The sequence below is a fragment of the Gymnoscopelus braueri genome (genome assembly GCF_963280865.1).
Source record: "Gymnoscopelus braueri genome assembly, chromosome: 18".
NCBI classification, from domain to species: domain Eukaryota; kingdom Metazoa; phylum Chordata; class Actinopteri; order Myctophiformes; family Myctophidae; genus Gymnoscopelus; species Gymnoscopelus braueri.
The window spans coordinates 33859555-33882807 of NC_137618.1; the positions used below are offsets into that span (position 1 = coordinate 33859555).

The 23253-nt window shown below is 38.5% G+C and overlaps 1 protein-coding gene across 1 annotated transcript; it reads left to right on the forward strand.

Annotated features, from left to right (window-relative positions):
* The first annotated feature begins 1196 nt into the window (after positions 1 to 1196).
* On the forward strand, positions 1197 to 22900 carry cers6 (ceramide synthase 6). Its single transcript, XM_080413013.1, has 11 exons — positions 1197 to 1488; positions 2975 to 3080; positions 3194 to 3324; positions 8146 to 8203; positions 10201 to 10251; positions 10650 to 10742; positions 13136 to 13264; positions 14014 to 14120; positions 20014 to 20170; positions 20449 to 20472; positions 21773 to 22900. Exons 1-11 carry the CDS (start codon positions 1319 to 1321, stop codon positions 21929 to 21931), a joined length of 1185 nt encoding a protein of 394 aa, XP_080269139.1. The 5' UTR covers positions 1197 to 1318; the 3' UTR covers positions 21932 to 22900.
* Positions 22901 to 23253: the final 353 nt, after the last annotated feature.

Genomic DNA, 23253 nt, shown 5'->3' on the forward strand with positions numbered 1-23253 from the left:
TGTGCCACTTAATTTGCAGTAACATGATTAACTGTGTTTGTTGTTTGGGAATATGACCGAATGACCGATGTAAGCACAATATCAACTGAATTTATTGGGCCTTAAGACCAGATATTAACACAGGCCCCTCTACACAGTGTTTCAAGATCAGATATTTTTTACACGTGACCCCTCTACTCGACAGCTCGAGACCAGATATTAACAATGGGTCCCTACTACTTGACAGAGCTTCAAGACCAGATAAACATTTTTTTTAATTTATTTTCCTTTCTGTTTAGGTAGGATAAAGAGAGGAAACCTAGGACAGAGCGAGGGCCGGAGACTAGACACATTGCGAACCTGGGGTCATCATGACATGAAGTTCAAATGTCCAGCATGCTGCATGAAACAAATGTTTTATTAACTAGTAGTTTTACTCTTGTTGCGAATAACTTTGTTTGATTGAAAGAATGTCTTCATGTGTGCTACATTAATGACCCATTTTCAGCTGAGTGTTGTTGTGCTGTTTTAGAAGTAGTGCTGGGAATTGTACTGCTTGCCTGTATCTAGACTTAAAGTATCACACACCACCAGACGGTGCATAGGATAGGGATAGGCTATTTATTTATTTGTGTTCGGACGAGAACTTTTAGCATGCCATACTTTTTTAGATTTGTCATTACGTGTTCGTACTAGAACTTTTTTTTTTATTTGTCATTCACAAAGGCTTGCACCGTGGCAACTGAAAACGGCCAGTAGATGGCGTGGTTTGCTAATATGTGGTATTCTAGAAGCCCATGTGAAACAAAAGTGTTTCCCTAGTGTCTACCTTTCATATTTCATTGTCTTTAATTAATCGTTAATTGCCTCGACTTAAATAATAGAAATGCTGTGGGCGGAGGGGGTGAGTTTGTTTGTGTGGGTCCAATAAAACATGATAATTATTAATCAAGTGAACAGTTATATTCCTTCCTATTAATGGTTTTATATGGCTGATTATTTTAGATTCGTGTAACCTTTCAGATTCGTCATTTGTGAATCCTCAAGACAGGTTGAGCAAAAACAATTTCACCTTGATTGTGCTGTGATCCAGTGGGTTTAACCTATGGTGGCTGCTGGTGGCCGCATCATGCGTGACATTTCAATGCACCAATCACTTGCGGAGGAGCAGATTGAGTCTACTTCCCTACACTGGGCTAGCAAAGGGGAAATAGACGGACAGCGATATAGCACAGATTTCATCACCAAAACCTGCATAGATCGCCGGTGAAAGAACATTACAACGCATTGGGCTATTGATACCCTTATTCTATCCAGTCAAAGTGTCTGCTTCAAAGAGATGGCCGGTATTTTGGCGTGGTTTTGGAATGAGAGATTTTGGCTCCCTCATAATGTAACATGGGCTGATTTAAAAAACACAGATGAGGCAACATTCCCGCAAGCCGAGGATCTTTATCTGGCGTGTCCTTTAGCCTTCTGCATCTTTATGATACGGCTGGTTTTCGAAAGGTGGGTCTAGCTGTTCAGTTACTGACTTTACTATTTCAGTCAGACATAGCGAGTCTTTGTTGGGTCGATTTGATCATCCAGTGAGTGGATATTTTCTCATTGACCACTGAGCTTGTGTGTTGATTTGTCTGTCAGTTATCTAAACAATGGCACCCCACAATGATCAAGGATGATCATCCTATTTTCTGCAGGCCTATATCATTGCATAGCTATTCTTATAGTCAGTGTGTACATTACAAGTCGCAACGTTGTACAGTACAACGTTGCGACCATGTAGCAAGTTGCAGGATTCAAGCAATAGGCTACTTGCCCAACCTTCCAATTGTCTTCTCAGTACAACACATAACAGTAATTCAGAGCTACGTGTAACAACACCATGATGACTTCGGATTTGGCATGCCATACAAATGTCAGTATAGGCTACTGGTAAACTCCTCTAAACAAATCATTCTCATAGGATGTATATTGCACACCTTGCCTCTATCTCTGGCCCTTTGTCCAATAATCCCAGAGCCCTAATGGTTGTCTCTGCGTCTATGGCTGTCCTGCAAATGTGGGTCAACAGTTTTTGGCAGCAGAACAGGCTATTATTGACCCCCCCTTACTCACACATGTTCATCATATATAAATGAATGACCAATACATGGTCGATAGTGTATGAGTCAAGGCTTTAGTAGAATGAGTTGAGTAGCCTAACATTGTTTAATAAACAAGTAAATAATTTAACTTATTAACTTATTGGTAGTTTAAAAAAGAAAAACAAACTTGAGTTCAACATAGTAGACTGTTTTAGACACAGACTAAAACCTCTTTATTTAAAAAAGAAAAACTTAAAATTTGTTTGTGAATGAATCACTTTTATTTACACAGTCTAGCCCAGTGTTTCTCAGACGATTTTCATGTCAGGGACCCCCAAATTGATAACATACTACTACAACTACTTTTTCCCTACTGTCTGCCTCACCACAAGCAGAACTTTGGGTTTCTTTTGCATAGTACTACTGTATTAGGCAGTGTGGACCTAGCCTTGCGTGGCCAGGGCAATTTTTTTGTTTGCACTGGCAGATTCGTCTGGTCCCAGGCTAGTGTGGACCCCCATTTGAAAAAATAAAGTACAGAATAAAAAAAAAATCCAAATAGCACATCTATAAGCTCACAATGTGTCGCATCAATTCAAAACAGGTTTTGAAATAGGGCTCGAGGAGTTCAACTGTTCTCATATTGCTGGGGACCCCCTGCAACCCCTCCGAGGACAGATGGGGGTCCCAGACCCCACTTTAAGAACCACTGGTCTGGCCTACCGTTAGATGACAACCCATGACAGCAGGATTCAGTGGCAAATGGGATTTGATTGTAGATGATGTAAAATTGTGGTTTGTAATCACTGACTCTTGACTGAATTACTCTCTCCCCATCTTCTATTATGGTTTACAGTATTGTGCAGGTTTTCTATATTAATCTAGAATTCATGCATATTTGCTTACAGGTTTATTGCGAGACCCTGCGCTATGGGCCTGAAGATCCAAGCCAGTGGCCCACAGAAAGCCCAACCGAATGCTATCTTAGAGAAAGTTTTCACTGCTATCACCAAGGTGGCGTCCTTTGTTTTCTATAAACTTCACAACAATTCTGTCCCATATAATTTTATTAGCACCACCATGACTACTAGGTTTGACCAAAAATGTATTTTATCTTGTGCTATCAGCACCCAGATGAGAAGCGTCTGGAAGGCCTGTCCAAGCAGCTCGACTGGGATGTGCGTACTATCCAGCGTTGGTTCAGACAGCGCCGCAACCAGGAGAAGCCCAGCACTCTAGCCCGTTTCTGCGAAAGCATGTAAGAAGCATGATCTAAAAACACCACACCACAGTGTAAAACACTGGTTACCACAGACATACAATGTATTTTAAAGCTATTAATAGATTAAATTAGCTGACCTATAAATAAGTACAGACTCTGTGTCATTGTGTCTGGTTTGACCATAACAGTAATGTGACCATTACAGTAATGTGAATTCCAGCACTACGACAAAGCAATAGTTAAATACCCACACTGCAATATCCCAAGGGTATGTAGAATGTGTACACTTAATGTTGAAAGTGCATCGCTGAGAGAGAGCCTACCAAACCTTAACCCACTGGCCAAAAGGCCTGGCTGATCTGCAGTAGATTGCGTCCCATCGGCAAGATTGTGGTTATTTAGTGGCGTGGCGTGAGAGAGGAGGCCAACAAGCGAGTGTGACTGTCAGAGCAGAGTCATGTCTGACACCAGTAGAGCCAAGCTGGCAGTTGGAAACGCGGCCACACAGTCTGTGAGGCCCCTGAGGCTGCTGTTCACTCAGCAGCACAATGTTGGTTGCTTAAAACACTGACTGGGTTCTTAGTACAGCTTTGGGATCTCAGAGACAAAACTCTTTTGCAGAGACAACATTACAGTGTTGCATAAGTTCATTACAATTTGTGTGGGCTCTCTGAACACGTTTCAGTTTGCATTCGTTCTTTTACTGCAACAATATCACCACCACAGCTGTTATCTGCATGCAATATGAGTGGCTGCATGCTAGATTCGACTTTTAAAATGGTATCTTTGGCTATGGTGTGTCTCTGTTGCTTACAATGCAAATTCCCCTGTCAGATCCAGCCCAGACCTTGCAGAAGTAATCCTATTCTAATTAGCCTGTCATATATTGCTGTTTTTGATAGGGTACTTTGTTTCACAGACTTCAGGATGGCTGATCTGCTGTCTATTCTTTTCATAATGTAAACAAAGAGTGGCAGCCAGCTGAAGTATTGAAATGGCAAAGCCTCTCGCATTGTGTTTTGTAACCGTTTTCTTTTCAAATTCTATTTATTTATACAGCACTTGCAAACAGCACATTCTGACCAAAGTGATGTACGAAATAAGATTGACTAAAATAAGCTGCATAAAATAAGTATCCAAAATAAAAACGGCACATCTTTTGTGGACTGGAGCTGTGGAAAAAAGAAAAGTTTTAATACGAGATTTAAAAGTGCCGATAGAAGGGGAAGAGCATCTTAGAGGCCTGGTCGTGGCATGGAGGCAGAGGAGGTCTGAAATATAAAGTGGTGCCAAACCATGTGGTGGCCAAACCATGTGGTGCCAAACAAATGATAAGTCAATCATTGAGTATTTAATAGCCAGTGAGGAGACCTTGCAGATCTTGCAGTATCTAGTTTTATTTGAGCTTTTGAAATATCTCTTTCTCTCCAAAATATTCCTTAGACAGGGCAAGAAAACAGGCAGTCATTTGCTCTGTGAGTCCTGATTTACACAAGTTGGGAATGCATGGCCTGCCCGATTAGAGTACCCGTCTGTCTGTGTCCACTACATTTGATTGGGTAAAGCGCGGCCTGCTTCCTGATCTGAAGGCACGCCCACTTGTAGGCCAGTGCGTACGCGATATGACGAACCCCCCCGACAGATTCAAACGCAGAGCAGAATCTGTTCTTGAGAGATTAGTCTACATGTGAAACTTTTATGCCCGTACTGTATATGGGCTTCTCTGTATCTGTCTCTTTTATGCCCATATATGGAGATCCCTGATGTCATTAGTATATGCCTATTTGGCGTGCCCAAATATGTGAATATCGGTCAGATGGGTGGCTTTGAACAACCACTGATCTGACCGACTTCACACCGGGCATCGCACTCCCATCGGTTCTCTGCGATACACATGCTAAGTTTGAAGTTGATCCGTGACCTTGTGATATCACAGCGATATCAGGGTGTGACATCATAAGTGACACTGGCAAGGTTTATATAACCGTCCACCAACCATTCACAGTCCATTCAAAGTCAATGTTTATATAGGATGTGTTAGTCTTTCAATTAATATACAATATACAACCCCCCCACAGACACACACAGAACCTTTGAATTTACCTTTTTTAGTATTATTCAGCTCCACTAGAGTGGGAGCATGGGACTCAGAGGATGGCAAGTCAGTCGGTTCACCACTTTGATCCGGTTGGGTATAAGGAGCTGCACAGCCTCTAGAGGCCACTAGCGGGGCTTTTAAACTCTTAAGTTGAATTCACACCAGCAATGGCCGAGTGTACAAGGTATGAGTGACCCCCTCGTTCATACGTAAAAAGTATCCAGATGGCACAATTAAAATGTAACCAGGGTTCTTAAATAGCCTTGCTTGCATTAACATTGTGAGGTTGTGAGGTTTCCCCCATTCAAGGGCAGGTAATAGCTACACTATACTTGATTTCAGTACTATTTACAGTGAACTAAAATGCATAAATGTAATGGCTGAGCAGTCATGTATGTTTGCCAGTGTTCCAGAGTTTGTCGGCAGATGAGAGCAAGGGGCTGGACTGGAGGAAGAAATGTAGCCTGCATGGCTGGCCTTCTCAATCTTTCATAGCCATCATTAAGGCCATGTGTTGATGTATGGATGAACACTTGGCTAATGCTCTGCGATGGATAATGACAGAACTCCAGCATAACACCTGGTTTAATCTACTGGCAACTCATTTGGATGTTTTTTTTTCTTCATAAGGGTTATTTATTCAAAGTGATATGTAAACAAGGCAAGAGGGGGGCCGCGATTGTTATTTGAAGTGTAAATCTCCTCTTGTAGCCTTGCAAGCAAGACTTACAACAAAGGTTGTTCATTGAGATTTTATCTACCCATTTTCCCAATGTAATTCTCAGTAGCTAGAGTGTGATTTGTATTGGGGCTGGGCTCAGTGGGCTGACTAAAGAACATGACTAAATTCTATTCTAATAGATTTTTTTATGATCAACTAAATTGATTAGCCTGCAATTTATTTTTTAATAAACGTTCATTAATCATAATCGAGGCACAGGTTTGAAATAGTTTTGATATTGATTTGAAGTCATATCGCCCAGCCCTAACTTATATTGTTGGATAAATTATTTCAGTGCAATGAGTAATTTGTGTATCGTCTGCTTATTTGGATAGGTGACAAAGTTGAACAGAATCAACAAGCATGGCCTGCAGGTGCATGATTCAGAACGCGTGCAGACCACATTCATAAACAAAGCCAGCCGCGTCATTATTGAAACTGAGCTCTGAGTTACATTCAGAATCCTTGTGTATAGATGAACTGCACACAGTGGATCTTATTTAAATGCACTCTCCAGTCATCTTACATAAGTGTTTCATGACTGTGCAATGAGGCAAAATATGGTCATGTTTCTTTAACTGTGGCTCATAGAACATACAGTTGTGATCAAAACTTTACATACATTTGTAAAGAACATGTATGTCATGGCAGTTTTGACTCGAATCACAAAGTTTCTTTTATTTTCATTAATTTATTATGGGTTTTCTGAAAATGTGACCAAATCTGCTGTGTCACAAATATACGTACAGCAATGCTAACATTTGGTTACATGTGCCTTGGCCATTTTCACCCCAATTACCACTACTAGAATTGTAGGTTTGCCCACAGTCTATAAATACCAGCATTGTATTGAGGAAAATAATATAACAGATATGGTAAGAATTTAGCCACCATCTAAATTCTATTCAGAGAAAGTAGTTGTGAGTCATCGTAAATGTACATGGATGTGATTCAGCATCACTAGAAACAGGCTCTTGTGGTTTTTGAAGATCCAGTTGCCATGCAACAGTCTAACGCCAGGTAGACCAGTCCAGTATTTGGTTTAACTCTACTACTAATCAAGCACAGAGTGTTGATAATGGCAGCAATTTCACATGCCATATTTTATGTGCTGAAGATTTCTGTCATGCACATAAAAAATGGAACGATGGACTCTTGAACAGTCATCCATGAAAATGACTACCTCAGCAAGTCCCTTCAGAAAGTTATACATTTTTGTTTAAGTTTTCTCAGTTAAGAGTTACCCTAATCTGTCTATCTAGTGCTATAGAAAGATGCCAGAGTGATGTTTTGTGTTTTTGGGCAGCTGGAAATATCCGCAGCACACCTTTTTAAAGTATGCAAAACCCCATGGTCTCTCACAATCACATGATATGCTGATCAGAGAATGTTAGCATCCATGTCGTAGCATGCTAGCTTTACTTTGTTCTTCATCTCTGGGTTTCTGTGCATGCTTTGATCTCTCAACTGTCAGCTCAGGCAGCTACGTCTCTGCTTGTAAACCCAGCGCAGACATGATCACAGGAGACCTTTCCTGACCAATCAATGTGCAGCCTTGGGGTTATAGTATAGGGTTACGTAAAGTACAGAGCAGAGATCAGGACTGGGTCTGGGAGAGAGCGAGTGTGTCCTGATTAACTCTGTGCCATGCCGCTATGAAGTCAGTGGTGTCCTGGTCTCAGTGACTCACCAAGGAATGCAGGAATGGCGGGATATATGAGTACCTCATATCACTCCGGATTTTGCAGTGTGGTCTTTCTTGGGGTCAAACTTTGGCAGCATTTCCTGAATTGTGTATAAAAAATATATATATATATGTGTGTGTACACACACACACACACACACACACACACACACACACACACACACACACACACACACACACACACACACACACACACGTTTGTAATATGTAATATTTTTGGCTTGCATATTTGGGATGCATTGCAGACAGCATTCTTTGTTCTCTACTATAGTAGATGTGACTAACTAAGTTAAACCTAACCTGCACTCACGTTGTGCCTTTTCATTCTTACAGGTGGAGATTTACATTCTATTTATACATCTTTACCTATGGTGTACGTTTCCTTAAAAAGGTATGTTTTTGCTTCCTCCGTTGAGCATTTATTGGCAGCGACTAATGCAAGTCAATGAGCTGAATCCATTACTCCATTACGAAAGTAGTAATCCTTATCATTACTATTACCACAGCTGTGGAAAGATATTGATAAGTTCAATATTTATTTACTTTAACCTCTATTTATGCTGCTCACATAAGAATTAATTCTTATTTATAAGCATGGCATATATCGATATCAGAATTCTTTACTCCCTATTATCAGTATCTGCACCAGCCCCAAAATTCCAATATCGGTCGGGCTCTAGATGTAACTGGCCAACAAAAATATGATACAGCATTTTTGTGTTTTGACTCATATGAGACAATCACAAAGAAAGTTTGGAATGGGACGTTGTGCGACTACTTGAAGTAGTAGTGGATGTGACAGGGCAAGGAAGAAAAGCTGATAAATAATATATCTCTTTCACATACTCCAACCAGGGAGAAATGTTAAATATAAATAATGGATCCGTTGCTCTTAGCACATTATCCATTTTTAAGATATTACTGTCACTGAACAAATGTATGAGGCAACTGTGGAGCCTCAGTCTCAGCCAGCGTATGTTGTTAATGTCAGCTTGGTCAATGAAGGGAAAAGATTGTCACTTTGGATTCTTATTGTTCTTTGGTTACGGTTCATCTTATTTATGCTTCTCTACACTGATGTTGTGTAATGCACTGTGCCTACTGGCCGTGCAGTGCCTCGAGTAAATGAACAGTGAAACTATTTTGGCTGAGATTGATTAAAGTAATCACAATCAAGGGAGCAATAGGTGAGATGGCACAGTGGGGAAAAAAATATCTTCACTGAAACAAGTTGCATGACGAAGCACTTTGTAAAATGAGTTCATTCTCTGGCAATCCCTGCCGCAGGGCCAAGTCTCCTGGGGTTTTTATTAATAGCAGCAGGTCTAGAGAGGAGTGCAGGAGATTCAAACACAATTGTCTTCCCTAAGTCACAGTCCTGTCTCATCGTTTGATTATGGTGCACTTTTTTTTCTTTTTATGGCCATCGTCAATTCTTTTAGTTCCTGACCCATTGTGAGCCAGGGTTTGTCGGGAAGTTGAGCATGTTATGAACATTATTTGGTAACATAATAAATGTGCAATGCATGAACCCTTACCCTAGTCTCGCGAGCCAGACTGTTGCCTCCCACAATTTTCAAATGCTTCCGTCATACAGTCTGGAGCAACGGAAGCTCTGAAAATGATCCAGGGATAAAGCGGGTGTGACACCTTCTGCCCGCTTCCGTTTCGTCTTTACAATCGCGCAAATTTGTCCTGACATAAATCAAAATAATAGAAGCCTATATAGCTTGCTGCTTAGCAGAAATATAAGTTTAAAAAAAAAAGTTAAGTTAAGATATTTTAAAATATATTGTTAACAGATGACAGCGTCCGTTCTCGGCTTTTGGGATGTGTACTGTAGTTCCCAATCCAATATAGCATTCAGAGATTGTGGAATAGTTGTCTGGCTACGCGAGACTACCCTTACCCTTATTCTATCTCAGCTATTAAGGAAAGCAAACCGTTTTGTCTGGGCATATTGATATAAATGTGTTGGATTTTATATAAAGGGGAAATATTGAGCTCCAGCCATTGTTCTGCCGGGTCCAACAACCCATTATTCCGAAGTTCCAATAGTCGGAAACATTTTAGGTTAGTTTGGGGTTAGGGTTGGGCTTAGTTATAATGCGTGCCTTTGGACCAACGGTACTTCGGAATAATGGGCTCTCAGACTAATGGGATGGCACCTTTCTGCCTTGGGGATCGATTCCACTAGCAGAATTTTAATTGTACATTTGGGAATAGTGTTAACACTGTATTGATGGTGCGTGCATTGAAGCTTACCCTTCAGGTTTGTTTAGGCTTTACCATGTGAGAGATTTTTATAGACATATCTGTCAAAAGGATAAAACAAAAAAGCGTGACAGCTTATTTCCATCGCATTGATTCTTATTGCTTTCTCTGTAGACTCCATGGCTATGGAACACAAAAGAGTGTTGGTACAACTATCCTTACCAGGTAATGCTTTTTGTATAATTGACCATCAGCTTCAAATGGAAAATCATGTTAATTTAACTCTTGAGAGTGTACAAAATATTTTTTATTATGTTAAATTAACACCCCCCAACGGGGGTGTTTAATAATATTATGACTTCATTAAATGTCTTGCCTTGTCAACTAATCTAGTAATTTCTCCACGGTACTTATCAAATATTTATTTTAACCACCCTATTTTGGGCTTTTTCACTGTAGACAAAAACGAAATAAAAAAATCAAATGTAAAAAATCACAGTGCCGAATCCATTCTACAAAGTTCTGAGCTTGTAGATCGGCTATTTTTAGTTCTGAACTTGTAAATCGGCTATTTTTGAAATAGGGCTTAATAGTCAACTTTGTTTCTTTCTGTGTTTGTCTAGCCACTGACTGTGGACATCCATTATTACTATACTCTGGAGCTATCATTCTACCTGTCCCTACTCTTCTCCCAATTCACAGACATCAGGAGGAAGGTAAGAATTACAAGAGATCAGATCAGAGGCCACTCTTGATTAGCACATATTGTCGCTGTCCGGCAGAAATCTTGTATCTCCATACTGCATCTTTTACTATTTGTTCATGAATTATTTCCCTATGTTATACTTTGTTGTATGTCAATGTTGCACAAAAAGCTTATTACGAATCACGCCGCAAGCACAGGGTTTACCACCTTTCTAATCAATCATCTCTCTCTTAACACATGCAGAATTATGAGGAACCATACTAATTGACTGTCATGAGACCTAGTTTTGTGACTTATTCTTGCTTAATCCTCAGTCTGTGTAATAAGAAATAATCCATGGGAAGATAGCTACAGAATAGCTTCTTTATTTGCACGCACATCAGCAGACACACACAAAAACACAGTAAATTGCAATAATTATAAATAACTATATAATAAACACACAAATGGATCAATTTCAACGGACAGCATGTCACACATGTATTGTACCTGTGTATCTGTGATAGCCAATATCGTCCGATTAAAATGGGACAACTGATAAATCGGTCAGGCTCTAGTAAAAACCTGATTGTGGTGTTATCTGCAGAGATTCCATGATGAGCTTAGCTTAGCATTTGGAGGGGTGGAACTTAGATTCAAGCTTCACTGAGTCCATCTATGCAAACATTCAGCACTCTTCAGCGCATTTTAACTTCCATTTCTGTTTCTTTGGTGAATGGTTATACTCTCTGGTCATGGTGTTTTCAGTGTGTTTTTGCATGCCTCCTTGCCAAGTCACTCACACCCATAAGCACTGTTTGTCTCGATGCCATGCTCTGTATGCATTCATCCTGTCATCTTTTTTTTTTTGTTGACTGTCTGCATGTTGTCTGTGTTTTGTTTCTCCTTTTCAGTTTTTTCATGCACATCTACCACACTGAGGAGGTCCCCTGCATCCCCTGACAATTCCAGTATGTTCTCCCTGCACACTGCTGCCTCGCTTCCGTTCCTTCTTATGTTTTACACAGCATTGCTCTTCCTTCGCATACAGTACCTTGTCCTTGTACTCTTGCTGCTCTGGCTGCTTGCTGCTGCTGTCCTCATGTCAGACATTTTAATATCCAGGGTGCCAGAAGAAGGCTCCTCCTCCATGTCACCCATCCACAGCCTCGTTCAGCTAGAGCTGGCCTGAACAGAGTTCCTCAGACTTGAGCCCGATTTATGCTTCAGTGACAAAGTGTTGAACGACGTGTCGCTCAACAAAAATAATATATTTTTGTCCGCAGGATACGTCACACAACACATTGATGCTAAAGCTTAAATCAGGCTTAAGACAGGACTTGCGTTTTGAGCTCATGTTGAATTGAGTTGATTCTGTTTTCTCCATCGAGTACCTTCATTGCAGCTATATCACGTGAGGGATGTATTTTTGCTCCCTTTGAATTATAGTTCAGTAGGGCTGCAGCTTAGCGGTTATTCTACCAAAGTATACTTTTTTGATTAATGAAATAATCGAGAAGTACATTTTTTGGATACTTAAAAAAATCTAATATATTGTTTTTTTTTAATCTAATAACAAATCGAAATCAACACAAATAAATTATATATTTTTAATAACGATTAGACTGATTAACCTCTTAACATTTATTTTATGCTTTGTCATACAACGGTGTCGTACACAAATATAGGAAAAAGCCGATTTACAAGCTCAATGCGTGTCATCGTGATGCGTTGTGAGCTTGTTGACCAATTAGACTGATTAACCACTCAAGCCCTATTTTTATGCTTTGTCATACAATGGTGTCATGCACAAATATAGAAATTAGTCAATTTACAAGCTCACAAGGTGTCACATGGTGATGAGTTGTGAGCATGTAGATCCGCTATTTTTGGTATATTTGAAAATCGATTATTTTTTATAATCGATTAAATAGATTAGTTCAATTAACTGTTGCACCGCTATTATAGTTCAGTATATTATTCACATGTTCCTTGTGATAGTGTTCTAATAGTGGGAGCTTTGACATCTTGTCATTTGCTGTTACTATGTATTTTTATTACTTTGATATGCATTGCTACAAATGCACAGAGGCTCTTATTGTCACTATCAACATCACGTAAGCACAGCAGTGCTTGTGTCCTCCACCTTGTAATCAGACTTTCACCTGTCACACATATCTGTCACTGTATGTTCTGGGTATAATCCAACTTCTTTACGTGTTGGTATTGCTCACTGGAAATAACTGATTTCCAAATACAAAATAAGGAAAATCAGTGATTTTATTTTGTTGTTGTTGTTGCGGGTGACACTGTCGTGCAAAAAATAAAATGGTAATTGGGCTTTACAGTGAGGTAGCTTCTGAAACTATTCTCTGTAGTTGTGTGTGTGTGTGTTTGACATTACTGTGGCAACTGTGTCTACAGGACTTCCTGATCATGTTCCTGCACCACCTGGCAACCATATCCCTCATCACGTTTTCCTATGTGAACAACATGGCGCGGGTGGGAACACTGGTCATGTGTCTCCACGATGCTGCCGATGTGCTGATGGAGGTGAGGATGGAAGGAATGAGTGGTTGCAAAGATTGTTTGGTGGGTGGGACTGGTGGGCAGGCGGTTGAGAGGGCTGTGTACCATACCTTGCCCCAAATGTCCCCTGTATTTAGTGGTTCTCAACCTGTGGGTCGGGACCCCCAGTCGGGTCCCCACATGATTTTGGGGGGTTCCCCAGATGACAGTAAAGTGACAATTTGAGGACTTTTAATACCCGATACCTTAAAAAAAACATTACTGCATCAAAAGTAATCAACAAACTATACTATAAAAGCTGGTCACACATTGGCCAAATTGTCAAATAATATAAGAAAGAGGCAAAAAAAAAGAAGCTAATCTACAAGCTCACAACACCTTGCATTGCGAAGCATTGTGAGCTTGTAGATCAGCTATTTTCACAATATTTATCTGTGGAACCAAGTCAAACTAAATGTAATACCTCAACTCCTACAATTCAAAGTGGTGAGGGTCCCCAGTTCAAATATGATTATTTTGGGAGGTCACGGACTGAAAAGGTTGATAACCACTGCCCTATATCACAGGGATTTCCTTTATATTAGTTGAAATATAATGTGATTAATCTTTATTCATTTCTCAACGTTTAACATAGAGAAGACACAACCACATCAACAAACACCATACACATACACGAGTAAAAACTAAAACTGTGCTGTTTTGTATGTCAAGCAAATGCAACTTTGAATTAATTGTCAAGCAAGTGACTTTCTATCTATTTTATCTTTTGTCAGGCTGCAAAGATGGCCAATTATGCTAAGTGCCAGACACTCTGCAACCTCTTGTTTGCAATGTTCGCAATTCTATTCATAAGTTCCAGGTTGGGAGTTTATCCTGTCTGGTAAGTCTCATTCACTTGTCAATGTAGCCTAGTTGTATCAATCTGATTGTAACAGTCAGCTTCTTAGGTTGAAATTTGTCTTTGTCACTTGCATATTTTGTGTTATTATGACAACTATGTTCTGTACAGGACATTTGTATATTTCTTTGCAGATTTCAGTAATCCCTCTCTGAAAATGCATGCCAGATCCAATCAGAGCTCAGTACTGTAGTTATACTTGTTCATTTCATACAGATCTCTATGAATTTTGTTGCTAAGTAATAGTTACTATGGATACAGCAGCTTTATTCTCAGCAATAAAGGGAAGAGCAGATGAAAAGAAAATCATTATTGTTTTATTGATTTATTATTTAATTGTATTTGAGCCTGGTGGTTGAAAGATCCAAGAAACCTCCTTAAACGATCCCTTTGTCATTACACATTATTATTATATTGTAAAAATCATGGTAAAATCATGCATCTTTTAAATTGCTACACCACAGAATAGAGTAAGTCAGGTTTAGTTTTTGTTGCTCATGCTTTAACATTTTGAAAAGAGAAATTAATGGACCTCATTTGATGGTCTTCAAGTGCAGTAGCTTTGAGCAAAGTAGCTGCAACTCAGTCTTAGTACTTGAGCACATACCTCTCTGAGCATATACCTCTCTGTCCTGTCACACTTTCAGCAGCACTGTCATCATCTCTTTAAGAAGGGAAAGGAGACATGATGCAGTGCTGCAATAAGGCCACTGCTATTGACCATCTTACCTTGAGATACCACTACACAGAAATGCTTCTTCCGAGACCACTAGACTAAAGGACAAGGTCATTAAAGCTTATTATGCCCGTTGTCTCCCTCTCCAGACGCAGAGAGGTAATTGTAACGATGTCCAAACTACAATAAAGACGGTGGCACAGATAGTGTCCAATGTCTGGTGCGCCATCTGCTACCTATAACTTTGTTGACATTGTCAACCAGACCAGTAGGTGTCCTACCCAACACCAGGGTCTAAATTTCTCAATGGAATATAGGGAGTCCACCTCCAACCAATGCAAATGCGCTAGTTATATTGTACTATTATACTTATTTTAACCATATAGATTGGTTAAAATAATGTTTTATTCATTAACATAAAAGTAGCTTTTATAGGAAGGGCTCTGAAAACTTGAATGGGCTTTTGACCTATGGTAGCAGTATGGGCTCAATTCAGTGCCAATATTATGTTGTACTTGTAAAAAGATTTTGTATTTGTAAACAAATTTTGTATTTGTAAAAAAAATATTTGTATTCGTAAAAAAAATATTTGTATTCGTAAAAAAAATATTTGTATTCGTAAAAATAATTTGTACTCGTAAAAAAAATATTTGTATTCGTAAATAAAATATTTGTATTCGTAAGAAAAATATTTGTATTCGTAAAAAAAGGTTTTGTATTTGTAAGCAAAATATTTTTATCCGTAAGATAAAAATGTGTCCATAAAAAAAAATATTTTAAACTTTTTTTCTATATATATTTTTTTGTGTGTTTGTAACATGTGTTAAACATGTTGTAATTGTAGAATTATATTTACAATGAACATTGTGACCAGAAAAAAACAACAGTTTGCTCGCTGGAAGATCTGTTTGCTCTCTCTCAGATCTGTTTGCTCTCTCTCAGATCTGTATTTTTGGCACTCTGCACTTCCGGGTATGAGCCAATCACGTGAGGCCTTTTCCACTACCCAATCATAAAGCTCCATAGGTCTCCATGGCAACATGGCAAACGGGGTTGCCATGTTGCAACCCCAAGAGTTTTAGCTGCAACATAATTCCATTGCTCAGGAAATAAACAACGGATTACAATAATATAACATTCCCTATAATCACTAACATGTAGGTGATACCTATGTCTATCAAATATGGTTTTATTGAAAGGTAATCAAAGGCTAGATCGAGTTTAGAAAGCAAACAGGTAATGTCAGGGCGCCTCAGTGCGGCTGCAGAGTTTGATTGAGTGTTAGACTAGGACACTCATTATCCCACATGCCATGTGTCAAAATGACCGGCTTCACCGGGAATCGTGCGTGTGTATTTTGCTAAGAGATTGGTTACATAGTTTAATTGATATTAATTTATTAGTGCATTAAATTTCCCCATCCACTTTAATGGGAAAACTCGATTTCAAGTATTTTTTTCTCAGAAACTGTAAGGGCTAGAGTTACAAGGCTTGGAGGGGAGGTTCATAATTTAGTCCGAAATTATCCAAAAACAAAAGTACACCAGTCGGCCTCATGGTGGCGCTATAAAAGCCCCCTTTACGTTTTGGCCTTTAACTTTTGAACCGTAGGTCGTAAAATAAAAATATTTTTTTCCCTAGATTCCTTGGGTCATGACACAACTCCCCGTATAGGCCACGCCCATTTGCGTCAGGATAGATTTTCCGCCATTTTGAATTTTCTTCAAAACACACTTTTAGCTCCTCCTCCCACATATTTTGTCCAAATTTCACAGAAATCGGTGCACATGATCTCTGGACCCATACAATAAACACCTCCAAACGGAATTTCATGAAAATTAGCGGGAGGGATTTTTACAAAAAAGGCCAAAACTCACGAACGAAACGTCCGGTCAATCCCAAATTTGAATCACATGTCAAGGGTAGTTTACTCAACGAATCCCTAAAAGCATTCCCACTTTGATCCATAGGGGGCGCCACAAATGCACAAAATGTAACCGTTTGATGCAAAAACATGATTCTTTTTGGACCAATCCACTCCATTTAAGCTACACATGATCTCTGATGACATGTGACAATGTAATTGGCTTGCACAATTAGTGGGAGGGGCCTACAAAAAATGTAAAAGCCTGTGACTTAATTTGGACTAATAACTATTTTTTATTTTATAATTCAAAAACTTGTATTATTTAATTGATATTTATTGTTAATTAAATCTATTAAAAGATTGTTTAGGAGATATTTGACAGTTCCTGGGAGGATTCTACCTGGCTTTTGTTGTGTATTAATATAATAATAATGATAATTTCTCTACACTTCTAATAGCCTACATGACTCATATATGCTATTTAATGGTAATAGAAGAAATATGCCTACATATATGAGACACACAGGGCTAAATGCGTATTTGATGTGGCCTGTGTCAAATACATAAATGTGAATTAATACATATTTCTTCTATTACCATTAAATAGCATATATGAGTCATGTAGGCTATTAGAAGTGTAGAAAAATATGTAGGCCATATGTATATGCCAGCGCTGTAGTCTAGTTTTTGGCAGGATGTGATTCCCTCCAACACACATATATACAGTATCTAATAATAATAATAACAATAAAATAATAAAGCATCACTCTTGCACTCTTAAATGGTAATAATAAATGTTCTGCATTGAAAATTACAAGCTGATGAACATGTGCTCTCTATTATTCTAGTCTCACTCTGCAGCCGCACTGAGGCGCCCGGACATTACGGACAAAATATGTGGGAGGAGGAGCTAAAAGTGTGTTTTGAAGAAGAAAAAAAAATGGCGGAAAATCTATACTGACGCAAATGGGCGTGGCCTATATGGGGAGCTGCGTCATGACCCAAGGAATCTAGGGAAAAAATATTTTTATTTTACGACCTACGGTTCAAAAGTTAAAGGCCAAAACGTAAAGGGGGCTTTTATAGCGCCACCATGAGGCCGACTGGTGTAATTTTGTTTTTGGATAATTTCTGACTAAATTATGAACCTCCCCTCCAAGTCTTGTAACTCTAGCCCTTACAGTTTCTGAGAAAAAAATACTTGAAATCGAGTTTTTTCATTTTCCCTTTAAAGTGGATGGGGAAATTTAATGCACTAATACATTAATATCAATTAAACTATGTAACCTATCTCTTAGCAAAATACACGCGCACGATTCCCGGTGAAGCCGGTCATTTTGACATATGGCATGTGGGATAATGAGTGTCCTAGTCTCACACTCAATCAAACTCTGCAGCCGCACTGAGGCGCCCTGACATTACCTGTTTGCTTTCTAAACTCGATCTAGCCTTTGATTGCCTTTCAATAAAACCATATTTGATAGACATAGGTATCACCTACATGTTACTGATTATAGGGAATGTTATATTATTGTAATCCGTTGTTTATTTCCTGAGCAATTGAATTATGTTGCAGCTAAAACTCTTGGGGTTGCAACATGGCAACCCTGTTTGCCATGTTGCCATGGAGACCTATGGAGCTTTATGATTGGGTAGTGGAAAAGGCCTCACGTGATTGGCTCATACCCGGAAGTGCAGAGTGCCAAAAATACAGATCTGAGAGAGAGCAAACAGATCTGAGAGAGAGCAAACAGATCTTCGAGCGAGCAAACTGTTGCTTTTTTCTGGTCACAATGTTCATTGTAAATATAATTATACAATTACAACATGTTTAACACATGTTACAAACACACAAAAAAATATATATAGCAAAAAAGTTTAAAATATTTTTTTTATGGACACATTTTTATCTTACGAATAAAAATATTTTGCTTACAAATACAAAACTTTTTTTTACGAATACAAATATTTTTTTTACGAATACAAATCTTTTATTTACGAATACAAATATTTTTTTTACGAGTACAAATTATTTTTACGAATACAAATATTTTGTTTACGAATACAAATCTTTTATTTACGAATACAAATCTTTTTTTTACGAGTACAAATTATTTTTACGAATACAAATATTTTTTTTACAAATACAAAATTTGTTTACAAATACAAAATCTTTTTACAAGTACAACATAATATTGGCACTGAATTGAGCCCATATAGCAGTCCAAACTTAAATAGTTATTTTAAGGAATATGTGTAGACTACTATGGCTTTAGCTACTGTATGGCTATTGTAATGCTTAAATTCCCCCCTGGAGATAAATAAAGTGAAATATATATTTTTGTTCTCACACTGTAACATTATTATACTGTAGCACATTTTAGTCTGCCCTCCACCACAGCAGCAAGAAAGGTTATCATTATTGTAAGGCTGTTGCCATGGCATCAGTAACTGCAAGATGATTCACAGACAGCCATACAGTATGCAATAATTGGTCCAAGGATAAATTTAACCTGGATCATTGAAATTCTGATTGCATGTTTTGTAAAATTATGCATAGCTTTATAATCTCTCTGTTTATTCAATCCCATTACCCATGATCATTATTTGATTTAACACTGTCTGCATTATAATTCTAAATGCAACAGTGTTGCAATAAATTACATGATTCTTTTATTGTTGAGTGATTATTATTCCTGGATTTATGGAGCATGTTGGTCAGTGTTAACCACATGAACCCTAGCATCCCTATTCTTGGGGGAACATTCGCAGAAAACAGCCGATCGTGTAGATCGGTTATTTTCAAATATATCGGCAAAGATATTTAGTGTATCCCATGGGAATTGGGTATGCGGTCAACTTCGGAAATTTAATTTAAGTATAGGGTTTGTGGTGTTGCATTACTGTAGGTAAACAGAGCAGAAACAGAGGCCTGTTCGGGCCTTTTTTATCCCCCTTTGGCTTCTGTTTAGCTCCGCTCACCTGTCTTACCTCACAACATACAAGGGTGCCCCAAGAATAGTGCTATGAACCTTAAAGCAGACCACCTGTCTCAAGGCTGTCCTAACGACACAGGCTACCTCACAGGATTATTTCTATGTACATATGACTATATGGTTGTTATTACATCTGCTGCTATTTTAACCATACTACCACTGCTATTTTAACCACGCTAATTCAGCGTTTCTGTTTCTGTCTTTACAACTTTGAAACTGCAATGATGGAGCTTGTAAGACACCTGTAAACCTGTGATGTGACAGTAAAGTTGAGTTGAGTTTTGCTTATAAAACAAATGTAATGTGTACCTGCCTCCCCCTCTCGTCCCACTGTAGGATTCTAAACACAACTTTGTTTGAGAGCTGGGAGATCGTAGGGCCCTACCCATCCTGGTGGGTGTTCAACCTACTGTTGATCCTGCTGCAGTTACTCCACTCCTTCTGGTCCTACCTCATAGTGAAGACAGCGTGTCGAGCCATCTCAAAAGGAAAGGTAAGGCACGGCTGTCAACCATGATACTGAAGGATTCCTTTACAAAACGTAAACCCTTTTATTACTCGATATCATTATCTCTTCAGGTGATGCCTCTTGTTTAATTCAGAAGTGTAGTACAGTATATGAAACAAAACTATTCAAAATAACTTCTAACTACCATCTACCATGAAAGTGTCTGTACTGTAGTATTACTGTATGTGTGCCGCCATGGGTCTTTTGCTGGCATTTCTGACTTTTCCTTTTCCATGTTCTCTGCTATTTGGCCAACCCTGAAGGCAGGAAAATGGAATCCTTTACATGTAAGTTGTCCTTCAAACTGTACACTGCATGTCTGGTTTGATCTGTTAGATTTAATTTCACTTGCATGTCCTCTTTTGCATACGTTTTATGGCCTGAATGCCAATCAACCCTAAATTAAATGGCAACATTTTTCTTTTTTTTTCCCCTGACTTGGATGTTGTTCATTATCACCATCTTTTACTGCTTCATAATGCAATGTTTCAGTTCTTTGGTCATTTGATTTACTTGCAAAAACTATTACTGTACAGGTCTCTCAGCATGAGAGACCTGTACCTGTGATTTGATTGTGATTTGTGATTTGATTAGATGCTTTCATAGACTGTTTCATTAAAACGGCTGTAATGGCTGCCCTCTGCTTTACAATAATTGGCAGATGGTTTCCCATACTTCAGAACCCAGCAGCATGTTCCTTATGTTGACAACACTGTTAATAGCAATTCAATGATAAACAGAAAATGAAACAAAATGAGGTGAAGTGTTTTTCATCCTCCTTTTCTATGAATGGGGGAACCAATCTAACATGACATTTTGAGGAAGGGTGCCAAAGCTGAACGCTTTAGTTCCACCTCTTAAGTTCATGCTCCAGTAGCGACTGTGTTCTTTTCCCTGCAAAGAGTGCTCTCTATGCCTCAGTTCAAGAATGGCCTCAGAGTAATACGTCTAATTTATACTTTGTCATATACTGTAACAATGTCACTCACTGTACAGTAAATAATTAATTTAAATATTTTAAATGTCTAATGTTAATATGCCTGAAGAAGGTCTATGACCGAAACGTTGCCTTGATAAAAGTTGTCCTTATTATGAAAGTGAAGGTGTGTGGGTTATTTTATTTTATTCTATACGTCTGAACCCTGCCTACGCATCCGTCCGTCCCTTAGCTGATCAGTTGAGCATAAGAACTTGCTTTTCAAATGTCTGTTAGAATTGAAAACATTTAATAAAAAGGTAATTGGAAAAAAAGACTGTCCCCTCATGCATTAGAAGGACAATATCAGTCGCCAGAATCAGGGATGTGTGTTTTCAATGAGTCTAACATCGTTAACACGCAGTTTGAAATTGAAGGGGCTTATATAGGATGTGACGTGTATGATCAAATGAATATTAAATATTTAAATATTGATTGAAGCCACTGAATGAAGCAAACAAAAGCCAGAGTAGACCTTAAAATTACCCCAGAAGTGTTAGATAAAAAGTAGTGCAAGAAAGTAGTAAACTGATGGAAGAACTATCTATATAACCCAGCAAGCACGCTGCCTAACTAGGGACTTTTTTCTTACCACCCTTTAATGTCTTTAGGTGTCTAAAGATGACAGCAGTGACATAGAGTCCAGCTCCGATGAGGATGACAGTTCTCCAGCCAATCAGAAGCACCACAGCAATGCCACTAATGGGACCAACAAAACTCATGGGACCAATGGCTACCTGACAGGAGCCCCTTGTCCAGATGAACACTGACTAACACCTTCAGATATTTCAACACTGGACCCAAGATACAGACACCATTCAGAAATCTGTGTGTGTGCGCGTGTGTGTGTGTGTGTGTGTGTGTGTGTGTGTGTATTTGAGTGTGAGATAAAGACATGAACAACATTGCCTGTTTGGTACTGGAAGTTCTTGAATTATGTGAATGCAGTTTTGCTATGAGTTGGATTCATTATTCATTTTCCTCGCGCAAATTTATTCTCTTTATCTATATATTTGCATCAAACTGCACTCGGCGAAATATCAAAGCACTCCTATTGGTACAACCCACTTTCTGTTTAGCCAATGAATGAAAGCATTCCACTCTATTGTGTAAGCATGCTATTTAAACATACAGTAGTCTGGCATACTGGGGGTGATATATTTAGTTGGTGTCATTCTATGTTATTTATTTTTGTTATACCGTAGGTATGTTGGCAGATTACGGTCAGATGTCTTACCTGCTTTCATGTCAGTGTTAATGATTGTATGACCTTGAACAATTCAGCTGTTTAAGTTCATTCCACACACTGCAGATTCATTTGGTACTCCATAATAGTTTGTGCTGGCAGAATGCTGAAAAACTGGGTTTGTTTGTGCTGTGCACAGTATAAACCTAAGTATTAATTTAACTCTGAGAGTGTACAGATGGAGAAATTAAAACTGAGGATTTAACTGTGTGATGCTATATAACCCCCGCCCCCAAAATGCCAAAACAATGATCGAACAATGATTTCTTTTCCACTCACAAAATGAAATGTAATGTGTGTACTTTACTCACAGCTCATTGTAATGGAAAATACAAACATTCTCCAATCATAAACTGTAAATGAGATGTCAAATAACAGTATTATGTGTGTGCAAAAGATATGGCTAGATGCTGTATTTCCAGTTGAAGCATTTTGTTAAGTATTCTGATACATTTCTGGTAATAATTTCATTAAATGTACTTTGCCCTCCTGGGAGGCAGACAAGAAGTGGTTGAATTATTATGAACTTGAAGATCGCTCAGGCCTATCTAATTGGTTTCAATCAGCAGAGAAAATATATTTATATAACTTTGAAAGTAACTGTTGAAATATAATGCAGTTTTATCATTAGTTAATTGAAATTAAGTGCTAAAAATGTCATCACAATAACAATTGGAATAGTTAATAAAGTACCCTAATGCAACCCTTTGATTACACTCAGTGGTGGAAGAAGTACTCAAATTAATAAGTAAAATTATCGGTACTGCAATGTAGAAATACTCTGTTACAAGTAAAAGTCAGGTATTCAAAATTTATAAAGTACCAAAAGTAAAAGTACTCATTACG